We start from the raw sequence: 18,494 nt of genomic DNA, 5'->3' as shown, positions 1-18,494 counted from the left end.
GCTAATTGAGGGATGCATTTTATTTTTTTTAGGTGAATTATGTAAATTTATGAATAAATTATGTAAATTATGAATAAATGATGATTTTTTTTAGGGTGTAAAAATGGTTTCTTATAGTTATATTGTGCCTTATATTGTGTCTTTGTTTGGCCTCATTAAAGATTTGCGAAAGTTCATTTGGCAAAATTAAATGTTAAACAATGTTGCATTTGCAAACTAGAAACTTCTTGAAAGCCCTTTAATGACTTTAAACAATCAACACTTAATTTAAAACTTACACTCATTCATTCATTCATTTTCAACTGCTTTTCCAGGGCCAGGTCGCATTGGCAGCAGTCTTTACAGAGAACCCCAGACTTCCCTCTCCCCAGACACTTCCTTCAGCTCCCCTGGGGGGATCCCGAGGCGTTTCCAGGCTAGCTGAGAGATATAGTCCCTCCAGCGTGTCCTGGGTAAGTTATGCCTGGAACACCTTCCTAGGTAGGCATCCAGGAGGCATCCGAAACAGATACCTCAGCTGACTTCTCTCGATGTGGAGGAGCAGCGGCTCTACTCAAGCTCCTCCCGGGTGACAGAGCGCCCCCCCCCCCCCCCCCCCCCCCCTTGAAGGAAACTCATTTCAGCCGCTTGTATTCGAGATCTTGTCCTTTTGGTCATGCCCCAAATCTCATGACCATAGGTGAGAGTAGGAACGTAGATTTATACTGCTGCCACTGCACCAATCCGCCTGTCAATCTCATGTTCCATCCTTCCCTCACTCATGAACAAAACCCCAAGATACTTGAACTCCTCCACCTGGGGTAAGGACTTTCCTCTATCCTGGAGAAACCACCTTTTTCCAGTGGAGCACCATGGCCTCGGACTTGGATGTGCTGATTCTCATCCCAGCCGCGTCACACTCGGCAGCAAACTGCCTCAGAGCATGCTGAAGGTCCATGTTCGATGAAGCCAACAGAACAACAACGTCTGCGAATAACAGAGATGAAATCATGTGGTTCCTGAACTGGACCCCTCCAGCTCAAGGCTGCACTTTGAAATTCCATCCATATAAATTCTGAACAGAATTGGTGACAAAGGGCAGACCTGCCAGAGTCCAACATGCTCTGGAAACATGTCTGACTTACTGCCAACAATGCGACCCAAACTCCTAGTCTGTTCATACAGGGACGAGACAGCCCTTAATAGAGTGCCTCTGACCCCATACTCCCAGAGCACCCTCCACAGAATGCCACAAAGGACATGGACGAATACCTTCTCCAAGTCCATAAAACACATGTGGACTGGTTTGGCATACTCCCATGAACCCTCAAGCACCCTGGTAAAGGTACAGAGCTGGTCCACTGTACCACGGCCTGGATGAAAACCGCATTGTTCCTCCTGAATCCTAGGTTCAGCTTACACTTTGGATTCAAATTAAATTAACCATAAATTAATAGGCTACGTTAAAAAAAAAACAAAAAAAACAAAAAAAAACACAATTGTTTTAATATAGCAAAAGTGTGGGTCTAGTAATGTTGGGTTTTTAGCTATTGGTTAACATTTGTATTAGTTTTACTAATAACATTTGTTTGTTTGATTTTTTTTTTTTTTTTTTTTTTGTGTAGTAGAACCATTATTTTTGTAAGAGTGACATTTGATAATATTATGAACAGCCTGAAGTCCTTACAATTTGTCAACGCTGCATAGTTGATTTGACAGCTTAATTAATCCTAGTCTAATGAAAATTAACCATGCTTTAAAATAGTAAATGGTTTTTGGCAGATTGATTACAATGGTTTATCGGAATTGTGAGTGTGTTGAAAACATGGTGGTTTAAGTACGTGAAATTAAAAGGTGGTTTTATTGTTAATACACTTCCGTGGCAAAACATATGTGTGACAAACATAAATTTACCGCCATCTCGTGGTGAATAGAAGTGCTTTACACTGCTGTATGACCGTCAAATACTTACGTAATACAACTGAAAACAATGCAGATTGTGAACGGTGCATTATTTTAGACTATTATTTCTCTTTTTAAAGAGATAGTACAGACAAAACTGAGAATTCTGTCATTTACTCATCCTCCACCATTTTCAAACCTGTGTTGGGTTGGAGATATTTTGACTTTTTCTTTCCTACTATGGGTCGTTTCCGGTTTTCATTTTTTTTCAGAAGATCTTTTGTGCTCAGCAGAATAAAGAAACTCGTTTGGAACCACTTGAGGGCGAGTACATTTTCATTGTAAGTGAGCTATCCCTTTAATGTTCGCCAAAATGTTAAACACTTGCGAACTACAATTCCCAGAGTGCACTAATATACCACTTTCGAGTGCACGTCATATTTAAAATGGCCGCTTTCATAATAGTCTCGCGTTTGACTTGCCGTTAGTTTGTTTAGTCGTTTTTACCTAATTCCTGCTCTAACATTTCGCTTTGACTTGCTCGGATGAAAGCTGTGCAGGATGCCCAAATATTACGAAGATAAAGAGGATGATGGCCGCGCCTGCTCTGGATTAAGAGAAGATTTCAAAGCCTGTCTCCTTCAGCATGACTGTGTAGTTAAGGTAACATCACATTTATCAATACAGCAGTGATCTGTCACCCCCTTAGGGAAATTAACAATTGGTTATTAGAGTAAACGTGTGGTAGACATGTTTTTGGTGCATTGATTACAACTTGTATAAACATATTTTGACGACAAAGTGTTCTGTAAACATATTAGTGTTACACACGTTAGTGTGGCAACAGCACGGTAAATGTGGGGTTATCATGGATAAACTAACCGTAAACTTCAGTTTATCTTCTAGAAAAGCAATGGATTGCTTTCGTAAAATGGTTTGTTTAAACTTTTCTATATTCTACAGGCCTGTAACGATAGCCAACCTGGTGAAAGGGGTAGGGGTTTTTTTTTTTCCAATATTTGGACCTTTTTGCAGTTGTTCACCTTATTTTCTATTAATTTATGAGATTTAAATACTGCATTTTAGTGTCATTTTAAACACTATGTTTAGCTGAATTAGGTTGTCAGATGGTCATTATAACCACACTTTTTTATTGTACCAAAATATTTCCTCAAGATTTAGAATAAATAAAAATGAATGATACTTATTTTAATAATACAAATTTATTACATCATATTGCATCGTTAAAAAAACAGGAATCTGTTAAAGTTTTAAATTAAAACTAGAGCTTATTGTCATTTATTAGGCAAATAACAAACTGTCCTGCGCATTCAACTTTCCTCAGCCAGAATTTGGCTGTTTGAATAATAAAAAATTTAAACATAATAATAATAAAAGAGCTCCATGATTTGTTTAGCCTCTCCTGTAAAAAAAAAAAAGTACATTTGATTGAAAATTCATGGATAACACAATAGCCAAATTAGTATTTACATAAATTTTAATATGGGCCTTTTTTGGTGCTTCACTTTTTTATTGCTAATTTTTTGTTTCACGAATAGGTAAAATATTTTTTTCATTTGAAAACAACACAGTAGTGAAAGCCTACATACCTACATCTGACTGTATGTTTTCTTGAACAGCTGGATGTTGAACTCTATAGTTTTTTTAAAATAATAGTTGAAAAATAATTATTGAAAAATAATAGTTTGTATTGGCCAAAACCAATTAGCTGAAGTCACACTGATGTGACGGTCAACAGGATTCTGCTTGCTCCTAAAGCCTTTTTTCAATGGGTTATTTTCACAATTTATGACAGCGTAGCAGTCAAAATAGGGCAAATGAGCTCATAAAACTGGGGATGGAGATAGTAAGGCCCCATCTGATCAATTTTAAGTAAACAACCAATGCAAAAAATCAACATAACAATATAATTTGTATGCATATATTGCATGTACTATTATCGTGATAACAATATTTTTGCGATATATTGTGCAGCGCCAACAGAAACATAAAATATATCATTTTAATATAATGGATGATTAATAAAACTTTTACATTTCATGAAATTAATGTAATATTTAACTTAACTTGGTCTTGGACTACATATTTTTTGAACTTTCACAATTTAATATTTGCGACGTAAGATGTTGTTTTCAGTTTTCTTTTTCAGTCTCTTAATAACACTTCATGATTGCCAAGTGTCAATAAGTACTTTAATAATAAAAGTAATCTAAATGCATTCAGTGGCCAGCCACACAACGTTATCTAAAGTTTATTGTCAGACATTTCCCCCCCAGTTGTCTAAAATGTGCTGCTGTCTGTTTGTCCACAGGAAGGCAAGAAGCCCAGTGAGTGTCTGAAGGAAGGACATTGCAGAAGCATGCAGGTGGCTTTCTTTGAGTGCAAGAGATCCATGGTCAGTCTATTTCTGGTCAAGTGTTTGCAATTTACTTGTCTGAACTAGGGCTGGACGATTCGGCCAAAAATCTAAATCTTGATTATTTGAACATTTGAACTCTATTACAAGAAATGATTTTTACTTCTTTTTTCTTTGCCTTCATAGTTCACAGATAAGTTTTGTACAGTAAATATGCTCACATATTACAACTGAGAGATTTTTTAATGAAGGAAGCATTACTTGATATTAAAATAATTGGAGGAAACACACACTATCTGCTATCTATGATTATTTATTGAACAACTGAAATTAAAACACACATTGCCTAAAACAAAAATAAATAACTTGCACTTTTGGAAACAAAATAAATAATTTTCAATGTTTTTCACATTAAAAGTAGAAAATAAGCAGAATATCTCTTCTAAAATAAATAACTTGTATATCCCGTAAATTAATATTTTAAGAGTTCTGTAAACAAATATTTTAATGTAAATAATCATTTTAATGTAATGGAAATTATGCCGTCTCAAGGCTTCTCTGGCTCAGCCTCCAATTATAGTCAATGTAGTGCAAACTTGCGACATGTAGTTACATTTTTTGAGAGGTGCACGTGTATGCAACCACGCAAAAGCTGCGCCGGACCACACCTGTCGTGTGTTTGATGCAGAAGTTTAATTCAGCCTTAACAGAGCGGGGTCATGTGACTCCACATGCGGTAGGGAAAGTAACTGAAAAAATTGACCTGAAAAAATTCGATCGATTATAGGTTCTGAATGTCCATTCAGATGTCGATTAATTATTCAGCCTTAGTCTGAACTGGTTTGAAAAAAGTACCATGGTTGTACTCGTATCTGAGTTTTGACAGATTGAATTAATTTATTTGATCCACAAAAGCTCTTGATTTAATTATGTTTTAGATTTGAAACATTCGTATTTGTTTAGGTTTTCAGAACTAAATTTGCTCAATGTCCCAATAGCCTGAAACTAGCCCAATAAAAATATTCTTCCAGCCATTAATAAAATAAATTTTACATTACACATTATGTACAGTTTCCTATTTGAATAAAACCATATATTATTTATTATAAGGATTCTTTTATCATAAAAAACTTCCTTAAAGGAATCGTTCACACAAAAATCAAAATTTACTTTGAGTGGTTCCAAACCTTTGTGTTTCTTTACTCTGTTGAACACAAAGATATTTTGAAGAATGCTGAAAACCACTGACATCCATACTAGGAAAAACAAGTACTATGGAAGTCAATGGTTACAGGTTTAAAAAATTCTTCTAAATATCTTCTTTTGTGTTTGACAAGAAAGAAACTCAAACAGGTTTGAAAGCACTTGAGGGTGAGTAAATGGTGACAGTGTTTTCAGTTTTTGGGTGGTGTCTTTAGTGTGCTGTTTAGTTCAAAATGTAAGGGATTAGGACAAATGCAGAACAACTCTGGTGGAAGTGACCTTACTCTGTTTTATCATCATAGTATGACATATAATTCATACAATTTATTAAAACATGAACCTGCAGAGTAAAAAACAGCCTGCAGCAAGTGGTTAAGTTGCTTAATTCCCTTCTGAACCCTGATATACACTCACCTGCCACTACATTAGATTTAGTTTGCTAGTACTAGGTTGGAGCCCGTTTTGCCGTTAGAAACTGCCATAATTCTAAAGTCCTGAAAACATATCTTAGAGATTTAGGTTCACATTGACATAATTACATGGTTGATTCAGATTTTTCAGCTGCACATCCAAGAGGTGCTTTATATAGGTTTGAGATCTGGACCTTATGGAGGTCATTTGAGATTAGAGAACTCACTACTTGTTCAGGAAACAGATCGACATGGACAATTTGAGCTATGTGATGTGGTGCATTATCTTGTCAGTGGTCATTAAATGCCAACTGTTGATTCATCTGAATATTGCAGCAGAAATTGAAACCCAAAACCAGACAGCACGATTTTTTTTTTCTTCTTGCTGTCTTCAGTAGTTGAATCTGTAGGCTCAATTTGGTGGTGTTCACTGAGAGGAGAGTCATTGGTGTTGTAGGAAACTCTAGAAGTGACATCTTTTTCCTTTTTGAAGCACAGACCAAGAGAAACCTTTGGTGTTCTTTATGCAGGATTCCTTATTGATAACGTGCTGCAGTCATTAAGTCTGATTAAGGCAGTATTATTTTATAGGCATTCCGTGGGCAGTCCTTAAAGCTGTTGACCTAACACACAGCCTCTGGACTGACCTGTTAAAAAACACACTGAGGTTCTAGCAATGATGTTCCCTTTAGATAACAATGCTAGATAATTCAAACAGCACCTGGGGCTCGTACCTCGCTTAAATGATCTAAGATGTTTTGGCAGATCCTGGATCTCCTAATCTTGATAACTGATCTCTGGCTAATTTGGTTGTTCAAACAAGTTCGTGAATCGGGTTAAAATGTCTGGAGGAACTGATCTGAGATCACTGCGTGTGTTGTTAAGGACGGATCTATCAATCCTCGAAATCATGATCAGCAATGCAATGACTGGCTCATGGCACAGCAGCATAATGACATCATCTGATTAACATTAAATTATCCATCTGAGCAAAATTACATAAAATTCATAGTAAGTTAGTTTCCTTATCAAACACAGCTGATCCAACTAATCAAAGTCTTTAAGGCTGCTAGGCTGTTTCTCAATATGCGTTCCTCAGCGATTCTCGTGTAATGTCATCAGAATGAAGGACACATGAAAGTTCCCGGATGTGTTCTTGATATTAAGGACCCACCGATGCAGACTTGAGCACCGAACTCGCTCTAGACGTCATTGCGACTAGAGGTGGGAGGCGCAGCATTTTATATAGATTTATTATTAAATTTCAGAGATATAACTTGTTTATCTCAGGAGTTTCCCTAAATGGGACGTTAAAGTAAACATTACCATGATAATCTTAATAGTCATAAACACAATAAGGGTGTTTGAATATGAATTTTATCCAATATTTTTTTTTTGTATTGTGCAACGTTTATTTGTAAAGTCTTCATGCACAGTATGTATTGTGTATGACTGCTGTAATGTTGAAATCATTTTCAGTTAAACACCCGTGAAGGTCAAGTGACCATCAGGAAGAACGCAGTAGAGGATGCGTTCTCCGTTCTTCCGAGGTGACCTGGCAAGACCGGTTTCCACAAGAACGCAAGTCCGTTCTTGGAATTGAAAAACAGCCCTAGAGACTATTAAGCAGGTGTGGGTTGGAGGTGGTTGGAGCTAAACTATGCAGAGCTGCTGCCCTCCAGGAATTGAGTTTGAGATCATTGGTTTAAATGAATGCTGCAATAAATAAGCTGCAAGAATGGTGTTTTGAAGGAGATGGGTCATTTAAAAAAAAAATCTGCCAATAAGAAAACAAATGCAATTATCATTTTTGAAATAATATTTTTATACTATCCATTGTAAAGTTTTCGTAAACATTGTATGAAATTTGGTCAAATGAGTTTTTAGCTATGTCATTTTAATGTGGTTTTTAAAGCACATGCTGAGATAGGAAAGATGTCTTTCTATTAAAATTCTCTTTTCTGTCATTCCAGCTGGACACCCGATCTCGATTCAGAGGCAGAAAAGGAGAATGAAAATCACTCACCTTGTGTTTTTAATGAAGATCCTGTGTCTTTTGCCTTTACACACATTTGTTTATAGGGAAAACTGCTGTCATTGACTTGAGACTCTCTTGAACTGCACCAGTGTCATCAAATAAAATAAAATGTTTTCCAGTTCTGAATAATCCAAAACAAATGTTAAACCAGTAGTATTTTAATTATAAAAATGTGCTTCATATAACTTGTAACAAACATTTTTTTTTTTTAATCTAAACCAGCTATGCGGGAATGGTTTTCAGTCATCATGATTTTATAATCACATAATACAGCCAATAGCAATTGATTATCAACTTGTATATAATAATATATATGGCTATGGATGTCAGCACTATTTTAAAGAGTTCATCAGGAGCTCTTTAAACCTCTCTAAGTCAACCTTCTTGAGGATGTGGACTTTGTGAGTCTTCTTAAGGAGATCCAGATGATCCACCACCATCATCCCACGGCAGCAGTTTCCTGCCAGCTCCACCGTCACAGCTCTCTGCTCACTTTCTAGGATGATGGTGCCATCAATGGCCGCCGCCATGGCGTAAGAGTCGCAGGAGATGAAACCCTGTCCTGCCACCAGCTCCTTCTCGATCCTCTCGCTGTGGCTGTTCTTCATGCTGTGCTGGAAGATCTGCTTCATGAAGCGAGCTTTATCTGTGTCCTGCGCCAGCCACCCATCACAGAACTCCTAAAATCCACATGCAGAGAGTGAGATGTTTATTACATAACATATAAAGCATTAAGCTGCGGTCACGCTAGAGTTTGTGCGTGCGAAATTTTGTCGTACGGTGCTGCAAAAGGGCTGGGATTAAACAAGATGATTAGACATTTTTAAAAAAGTGAGTGATTGCTCCATGTTTTAAATTTCTGTCCAGAGAGGTCATGTTTTGATCTTCGATTAGTCTCACGCAATCATGTGATGCGATTTCACAGGTCAGAGTTCACCAAGCTTGAACTTTCCAATCCTGCACAACTTGTCGCATGAGCTAGCATTTCCCGTCTCACGCATTCTTGTGCATATGAATGTAAGCCTATGGTGAGAAAAGTGCAGTGTGACCGCAGCTTTATGTATAAGCGTGGTTATATTTTATGAAGATGTGGATTGATTACCCAGGGTAATTTACTGTGGCAGGTGAACTCCCAAGCTGCAATGTAAACCGGGCAAACAAATTCATTGAGAACAATATAAGCTGCTTCAGGATCAGCTGCAAAGTTGAACTCTCCACACATAGTGGTGTTTCCTCGAGCTACGGAGAAAAAAACAGGTTGAATTAGATTAAAAATAGAAACTGGCTACAAGCAATATAGATCAGTGTTTTCCAAGTACACGTTTTCAACCACTTCCCAATCAAACACACCTCAATCAACTCATCAGAACATTAGAAGAGACTCCAAAACCTGAAATGAATCATCTAAAATATGTACTGTTGGTGTGCCTCCAGGGAAACACTGATATAGATCAAACACATGATTCTAACGTAGGGCTGGTAATATATAGTAGTCAATCATTTGAAAGTACAAAAATTTTATGAGATTTTTCCGTATTAAATCACTTTTCTATCTGAATATATTATGAAATGCTATTCCTGTTTTCAAGCTGAATATTCATGATAAAATTCTCAGTATTTAGTGTCACATAACCCTTCAGAGAGCATTGAAACTTGAAACATTTCTGATTTGTTGCTTTTTTATATCAGTGTAAAAACAATGATTTAGTTTTTTTTTATATATACTATTATATTTAGCAGTGATGCATTAAATTAAATGTGAGTTGAAGTACGGTTTAAAAAAAATGTTTGCACAAAAATCTGCGCAACTTAACAAGAAATTTCCACACAAAACAACTCAATTGATTCAACTCGACTGATTCTTTTTGATTCAAACATTCTAAAGTTATCATGTAGACAGTTTTTTTGATAGAGAACAGAAGCCATTACTGAAGGTGGTAAGACTAAATAAACACCTCACAATTCAGAGATTAATTTTTAAACACTGAGCTTAAAAGTCCATTAATCTTAAAGGAATAGTTCAACCAAAAATGAACTTTTTTCATTTACTGACCTGACCTTTTGGTTGGTTTGTATGCAAAGGAAGATACAGTTTTATGTAAAGATTTGGGCACCCCTCTGTGGTTGCATAGTAATGTGCTCGTTCTTTATAAAAGATTGCAGTGACATGCCATTTGGTTTCTGGAGAAAGCTAGATGTCATGTTTTTAGACAGATTCGCAGTGTAGCAGTACTGAGATGTGTGAAATTAAATAGAAACTGAAAAATAGGCTAAGCAAAAGTTTGTGTGGATTTCAGAACCTGTAGTCACTTATTGCTGATTGATTTGATTGACTTAAGCTGCGGTCACACTGTACTTTTCTCCCCATAGACTTCCATTCATTCGCGAGCAAATCGTCAGACCAGAAACACAAGCTCGTGTGACAAGTTAAGCAGTTCGCTGCGTTGCAAAGTTCAAACTTGGTGAACTCTGACCTGCGAAATTGCATCACTTGAGTGTGTGAGACCAATCGAAAATCAAAACATGACCTCTCTGAACAGAAATTTTAAATATGGAGCAATCGCTCGCTTTTTTTAATGTCTTATCATCTTGTTTAATCCCACCCTTTAAGCAGCGCCGTACTACAGATTTTCACAACTCTAGTGTGACCGCAGCTTCAGTAAACCTTAACAATCGTAACACAGGTGCAACTAATCATGAACAAGGATATTTAGGATAGCTGATTGCTAGATGTGCTTCTCCTTATTGTGAACTAGAAAGTAGCAACATGGGAACCTCAGAAGAACTTCATAACCTAAAAACTAGGATAATTCATCAACATGAATTGGGAGAAGGATTCAAAAAGCTGTCACAAAGGTTTATCTCCACAGTCAGGAATATAGTAAGAAAATGAAAGGTCACAGGAACAGTTCTTGGGAAGCAAAGACCCAAGAAAAATATCTGAAAGGCAAAGGCGAAGAATAGTCAGAATGGTCATAGACAAACCACAGACCACCTCCAAAAAGCTCCAGGAACATCTTGGTGCTAATAATGTCATCGTGCATTGTTCCACAGTCCAGCGCACTCTTCACAAAGAACAGCTCAATGGAAGATGATGCAGAAGAAGCCTTTTCTGTGTTCTGCCAACAAGAAGAGTCGTTTGAGGTATGCAGAGGCTCATCTGGACAAGCCTGAATTATTTTGGACAATACACTGTGGACAGATGCCACAATCATAGGTGCTTAACATGGCGGAAAATGAACACAGCATTACAGGAGAAGAACCTGCTCTCTACTGTAAAATATGATGGAGGCTCCATCATGCTGTGGGGATGTGTGGCAAGCACAGGTACTGGAAACCTTGTCAGAGTTCAAGGTCACATGGATTTCAGTATCAGCAGATTCTGTTCAGGAACCAGTCAAGAGGCTGAGGTTATGGCAAGGTTGGATGTTTCAGCAGGACAATGACTCAAAGCACAGTTCCAGATCTACCAAGGAATTCATGCTCAGACATGATACAATGATCTAGAATGGCCATCCTAGTCCCTAGACTTGAACATCATTAAAAATCTATGGATTGATTTGAAAATGGCCCTTTATGTTTAGCAAACATCAAATCTGACTGAACTAGAGAAACTGTGCAATGAAGAATGGTCCAAAATGCCTTCAGCATGAATTCAAGGACTTATCCTTGGCTAAAAGAAGTGTCTGCAGGCTGTTATTTCAGCAAAAGGTGGCTGTACAAAAGATTGATGTCATTATTATGTTGGGGTGCCCAAATTTATGCACCTGTCTGTTTTTGTTAAGACTTAAATTGCATTGCATCTGTTGATTAAATAAATGTTATATCAGAACTGAAATGCTGCTTTTTCCATTGGGTATAGAATTCCAAATGAAAATGCTGATTTGAAAGGCCAGCAGGGTATGGCTTGCAACTACGAAAATGATCAGGGGTGGCCAAACTTTTACATAAAACTGTTTAGTGAAGAATGTTGGAAACCTGTAACCATTGACCTCCATAGCATTTGTTTTTTTACTTATTTTAGAACTCAAATGTTACTGGTTTTTCAGCTTTCTTCCAAATAACTTCTCAAACAGGTTTGGAACAAGTCAAGAGTGAGTAAACGATGACACAATTTTGGGTGAACCATCACTTTAACATCGCCCAGAATACATTGATTCACATGACAACAAAGTAGGGCTGCATGATTTTGGAAAAATCTGACATTACGTTATTTTGTATTTCTGCGATATATATTGCAATGTAATACAATTTCACCAGATTACTAAAACAGCTTTATTCAAAAACAAATCTTTATTTTAGATTAATTGGTATAATTTTGTAGGCGAGTGACTCTCGAATAATATATATAACAAATAAATTACAAGGATAGATAAATACAACAAACCAAAGATAAAAGTTTCAGTCATTATCTCCATTAAGTTTAATTAGTATCATTGTGGCTGAACGCTAAAATACTGAAATGTTCAAACAGTAAAGGGATAGTTCACCAAAAAGGAAAATGTACTCACACTTCAGTTGTTTTAAACATTTAATATTATTAAAATATCTTCTCTTTGTGTTCAACATAAAAAAAGAAACTCATAAACGTTTGAAACTAGTGAAGGGTGAAATGAAAATAGTGAGTAAAATGAAATTTTTAGGTGAAACATCACTTTTAAAATGCATGCCAGACGATAAGCTTTTACTCTATTATGATCAAACTCTGCATAGATTATAATCGACTATATAATTAACTATAATCCCAACTGAACTTTGCTGATTCTGTGATGTGACTAGTGCAGATGCACACATTGCGATATCGTTGCTAAAATGATATATTGTGCAGCCCTACAACGAAGTATTAAAAACAACATTTTCTTGTAGTTTTTGAAAACGTTTGCATACAGATGTCATGTTAAACTAAAACAATACTGAATTCTGTATGCCAGGCCAGTAGGTGGCATTCTGGAAAGAAATACTATAACGTGAATGTCAAACACTTATAAGCTGTAAACAGTATTGACTTGCACTTTGAAACCCACTTTCAAAAGTTCTACACTTTTAGAATCACAAAATTTGTATAATCATGTATATTAATTACCAAAAAGCATAAACGCTGTAGTGTAAATGCTGCTTATACTAGATATAGTATTCAGTCCTTTTCAGATAAAATAATAAGCATCAAATATTATAGACTCACAGTCAGTATTGCCACCCATAATGTAAAGGCCTTTAAGTTTTTGTGGTAATGAGGGGTCGAGTTTGACTGCCAAAGCCACATTGGTCAGTGGAGCCGTGGCCACTAAAGAGACCTAGGAGAAGCAGAACACAAGATAAAACACTTAAAACAAGACATGTCTTAAAAATGTCCTGTCCTATAACCATACGGACCTCTCCAGGGTTTTCATTGACTATTCGGATCATTGCAGATACTGCGCCTTCCTTCTGGACAAGATCCAGACCAGGAGCTTCAGGGTCCGGTGCGTCCCCCAGCCCATCTTTACCATGAAAATCTCCAGTGCCGACCACCTGTCCCAGTAGAGGTTTATTTGCTCCACGAAACACAGGAATCTAAAGTAATACACACACACACACACACACACGCAATCAGGTTTAATTATTATCACAAAGTTCATGTGCTGGACAATAATACATTACTATGCAGGTTATTCTGAGAGCTATTTAAAGGGACAGATCACCTAAAAATTTACATGTACTCACTCTCGAGTGGTTCCAGAACGTTATTGAGAAAAATAATTTTCAATGTTTCTTTTTTCTCAGAGTTTCTTTCCACTGTTATCAGTGGGAGTAACAGATCGTTGGGCGGAAGGAACATTTTTCAAATAGTTACCCGATTGGCTCACATATTTGAATAAATAAATCTGTGATCGGTCCTGTGGTTGGTTTAAGAATGCTGTGAACATGCACTTATCTCGGCTATCTGCACCGGCCTTGACATAGCGACACATTCTCATTCTGAATCAGCAAACAGATTAAGCCTGGATATGTTGATTAAACTAGGTCTAGCCATGTTTTTATTCTGAAAGCCTGGGTTTCTTAATTCTATTTTGTGCAATACCCCCCTCAGGTAACCCCTAATGATATCTATAGTATAAAAAATATATACTATGGAAGTCATTGACTACCGACTTCAAACATTCTTCAAAGTATGTGCTTTTATGTTCAACGGTAAAAAGAAAGTCAAACAGGTTAAAAAAAAAAGCTTCAAAATAGCTTCTATAAATGATTGTGGATATAATAAAGGATAAAATACTGAGCATAAAGAAAGGAGGATAATTCTACGCTCCTGAAAAACAATCTCTACAGTAAAGTTCGTGTATTATATTGGAAACACAAGAATAGATTGGTGATCCTATTCTGAGATAATAGAGTCTTTCAATTATGCTGAAATGTCAGTCATGTGCTGCAAAAACAATACTCTGCATTATTTCAGGTCGTCGAGAAGACTGAGCTGAATAAGTAAACAACAACTGACGGATTACATTTATAGTAACTAGTGTACTCACATGGAATTTGAGCAATAAATTCCCATAACCTATTATGATGGGAGTTCTGGATTGTTGGTTGTTTACTAAAAAAAGGCAAAGGGATAGTTCACCCCGAAATGAAAATGTACTCTATTTATTCTCCCTCAACAACTGACACCCATAGTAGGAAAAACAACTACTATGCAAGTTAATAGTTACAGTTTCTAGTTTTCTTCAAATAAATCTTTTTTCGTTTTCAACAGAAATCAAACTGGTTTAGAACAAGAGAAGACTAAGTTTTGAGTGAACCATTCCTTTAGGTTTTTACGCATATATAAACAGTGCACCCAGAAAGTATTCATAGCGCTTCACTTTTCCCACAATTTTTTATGTCACAGCCTTATTTTATTTACTTATTTTATTTACTTTATTTCCTCAAAATTCTACACACAATACCCCAAATTGAAAAGGTGAAAATATTTTTTTTTTGAAATTGTAGCAAATTTATAAAAAATTTAAAAAAAGCTGAAAAATCACATGTACATAAGTATTAACAGCCTTTGCTCAATACTTTGTTGATGCACCTTTGGCAGCAATTACAGCCTCAAGTCTTTTTGAATATGATGCCACAAGCTTGGCACACCTGTCTTTGGGAATTTTTGCCCATTCCACTCTGCAGGACCTCTCAAACTCTATCAGGTTGGATGGGAAGCGGCTGTGTACAGCCATTTTCAGATCTCTCCAGAGATGTTCAATAGGATTTAGGTCTGGGCTCTGGCTGGGCACCTCAAGAACATTCACCGAGTTGTTGTGGAGCCGCTCCATTGATATTTTGGCGGTGGGTCATTGTCATGCTGGAAAATGAACCGTCACCCCAGTCTGAGGTGAACAGCACTCTGAAGCAGGTTTTCAATCAGGATATCTCTGTACATTGCTGCATTCATCTTTCCCTCTATCCTGACTAGTCTTCCAGTTCCTGCTCAGACAGAGTGACCATCGGGTTATTGATCACCTCCCTGACTAAGGCCCTTCTCCCCAGATCACTCAGATGGCCAGCCAGCTCTAGGAAGAGTCCTGGTGGTTCCAAACATCTTCCACTTAAAGATGATACCACCTAGGGCTGCATAATTAATCGAAAAAACATCACAATCTAGATTCGACCCTACACACGATCTTAATTCAGCTTTTCTATGATTCAGCCAATTATATTTTCAAGGTTAGGAGAGAAGGGTAAAGGTGGACGCACAAGTCTTCACAGCAACACTGACACCTTCAAATGGCGTTAAAAGTGTCACATACTGTAGTTATAAGGTATAATTCACCAAATGTAATGACATATTCGCGGCCGCAAAATCACACGTGAGCTGACCGCCAGCTGTTTGTTTACTTCCGAGAACGTGCGGGTGCACGCATGACACCTACTTTAGTGAACAGAAGCTGCATAGGCTGTGAATAACAGGTAATGAAGTTGTAAATAACGTTCAGTTTGTTGCACAGAGTGATCATTTGAGGGCCGTGCGGGAGGTTTGATTTGCATGTATGTGTTTTTTCTCACAGCGACGGCAGCCACTCGGAAGTGAAAGTGAAACCTGTGCGTACATCATTTAAATGATCATATTATATTTTACAGTTATAATTACGACAAGCATTGATATGTTTTTTCTTTCATAGAGAACACAAAGTGTTGTGCATGAAAATAAATGTTCACTGTGTCAGTATAACAACCCTAGCTTATATATAATGTTGAACATAATGCAAGAAGGAGTCTGATAATGACAAAATTCTAATTTTAACAGTGAAAACAAGTGGTCTAATAATGTTGTCAATAACAGATGACAAGCACATGTCTTGAACATAATAAATCAACTTTATAATTCTGAATAGTTATATTCTGATGTCATCATTTTACTGTGAATTAACAAACAGGACATACTGAAAGTCTGTTCAAGTCCACCATATAGACTATACGAAATTTAGTATATCTACACTTAGGCCTAATATTATTATTGTTGTTTTACCATGTTTGAAAATTAACAATAATAATAGGCTGTACAGAATCGTAAGAAAAATCGTAATCTTGGTTTTATGCAAAAAAAAAATAAAAATTAAATCATGATTCACATTTTTGCCAGAATCGTTCAGCCCTAATACCACCTTCTTACCTCCAGATGCTTACAGACTTTGAGAATACGCAGGACGTTCTTGCAGACATTCTCCACTGATGTGTTGCCATGAACGCAGCTGATGCCCAGGATCTGCACACCAGGCACTGCCAAAGCCATCATGATAGCCTGAGCATCATCCACACCACAGTCCACGTCCACAAATAGCTTCTTCATGCTGAATTCTGGGCAAATAACAGTTCAAAACAGCTGCTGGTTAAATATCCGGACTGGTAAAAATTGCAATCAAAACACTTCAAGCAAGCACACTAGACATTATATTAACTTTTGGTCTCTCTCGTTACATATACAGCGGGGAAAATAAGTATTGAACACGTCATTTTTTTCCTGGGATTAGTATCACCAAAGGAGCTGTTGACATCGAATTGCCAGATTTTGGTAAAAAACCCAAACAATACAAACACAAAAATATAACAAAAAAATCTAAAAAATGAGTTCTGTGTAATAACAACGAAATAGCACAAGGATAATGTCCTGAACTACTAAAATGTATTTTATACTTTATATAAAAGGCGGTTTTGGTGATGGCAGCTTAAAGATGCCTCTCATATGGAGAATAAAGTCACATGCATTGTTGAAGTCACACCTAAGCAAAGCATAAAAATCTTGATGGTTCTGTGGGTCTCGATTAACAAATCAAGGATTTAAGTCAGGTGATTGGCTGGGCCATTCTACAGCTTGATTTTCTTTCTCTAAAAGCATTTGAGAGTTCCCTTGGATGTGCTTTGGATCATTGTCATGCTAAAATGTCCACCCCGGTTTTATCTTCATCATCCTGATAATGTTGATGTTGGAATGAAGCAGCAAATATTCATTTAAAATGAGGTAGGGCAGAGATTTGCTGGAGAACTACTGAGATTTCAGCTGCTGTGTTGGCTTTCACTGCCTTTCCACACCTCCTTATCTTCGTGTGTTCAATTCTTTTTCCCTGTGTCATTTCTTGAAAACGGTGACGTGTTCAATATATATATATATATATATATATATATATATATATATATATATATATATATATATAAAATGTATGTATTTACGTATGTATGTACACAGACACACACACTGATCAATATATCTATCTATCTATCTAATATATATATATATATATATATATATATATATATATATATATATATATATATATATATATAGTTTTGGAAGAATTGGCGGATAAGTAAACGATGGCAGAATTGAAATTGTGTGGTGAACTACCCCTTTAATGGGTAGACACACAAATCAAAGAAAAAAAGCTTCGAATCTCAAACAAAACCAAACTTAATCTCTTTCTTTTCTTTTGTAGAGTAAAATATAAACACAAAAAAAGCATTTGTTTACAGTCGTCTTTGCACATATTTACCAAGTGTCACTATTAATTTAGGTGGGCACTGTAATAGTATAAACTGTGGATACTTAAAGTCAACGTGTCAGCCAATTACATGATTAATTAGTAGCGTACTGATTACAAATATGCATGAACTTGGAAGATTCTTCTCTTACCTGTAGCGTTAGAGAAGTGTCGCAGGCTAAAGTTACTGGTGTGAGTTTCCTGAAAGCGGTCTGCTGTGTCCTCGTGCTCTCCGTGTCTGCCGTCAGGAGAACCTTTGGAGCTTTGAGTAATTCGTTACGTAACCGTGATTAATTTAATATTTTGGTAAGGTAATACAGACAAAACAAATGGAAATGTTTACCGATTTCTGACTAGTCCACGTATCTGTTTCCTTGTAAGAAACGCTTTTCTTAAAATATATCTAAATCGAAGGGAAGAGAACATTTACGTCAAAAATTGCACGTATGTGCACTCTAATATTGCTTTGTTATACGCTAAGCAGATTAAAAAGTGTAGAAAAGTCCCCAAATTAAAAATATCCCAACAGGAACTTGACTTTCTCTCAGTTAACTGTTTAACAGAATGACTCGCTGACGTGATTCGTGTTA

General features: G+C 36.6%; 2 protein-coding genes across 2 annotated transcripts; one reads left to right on the top strand and one right to left on the bottom strand.

Moving 5' to 3' along the window:
- The first annotated feature begins 2,315 nt into the window (after positions 1-2,315).
- LOC130234775 (cytochrome c oxidase assembly factor 5) lies at positions 2,316-11,747 on the top strand. Its single transcript, XM_056465069.1, has 3 exons — positions 2,316-2,544; positions 4,214-4,297; positions 7,845-11,747. The coding sequence occupies exons 1-3, from the start codon at positions 2,443-2,445 to the stop codon at positions 7,884-7,886; spliced, it is 228 nt and encodes a 75-aa protein (XP_056321044.1). The 5' UTR covers positions 2,316-2,442; the 3' UTR covers positions 7,887-11,747.
- Positions 8,052-18,455, bottom strand: si:dkey-4e7.3 (uncharacterized protein LOC402865 homolog). The gene is made up of 7 exons (XM_056465068.1): positions 18,248-18,455; positions 18,057-18,166; positions 16,542-16,726; positions 13,283-13,462; positions 13,092-13,203; positions 9,012-9,148; positions 8,052-8,589 (listed from the first exon to the last, which is right to left on the bottom strand). The coding sequence occupies exons 1-7, from the start codon at positions 18,328-18,330 to the stop codon at positions 8,242-8,244; spliced, it is 1,155 nt and encodes a 384-aa protein (XP_056321043.1). The 5' UTR covers positions 18,331-18,455; the 3' UTR covers positions 8,052-8,241.
- Between the last annotated feature and the right edge of the window lie 39 nt (positions 18,456-18,494).

This window comes from Danio aesculapii, chromosome 9 (assembly GCF_903798145.1).
Source record: "Danio aesculapii chromosome 9, fDanAes4.1, whole genome shotgun sequence".
NCBI lineage: Eukaryota > Metazoa > Chordata > Actinopteri > Cypriniformes > Danionidae > Danio > Danio aesculapii.
Note: the sequence above shows the minus strand (reverse complement) of the source record. Positions and strands in the feature narration are given on the sequence as shown.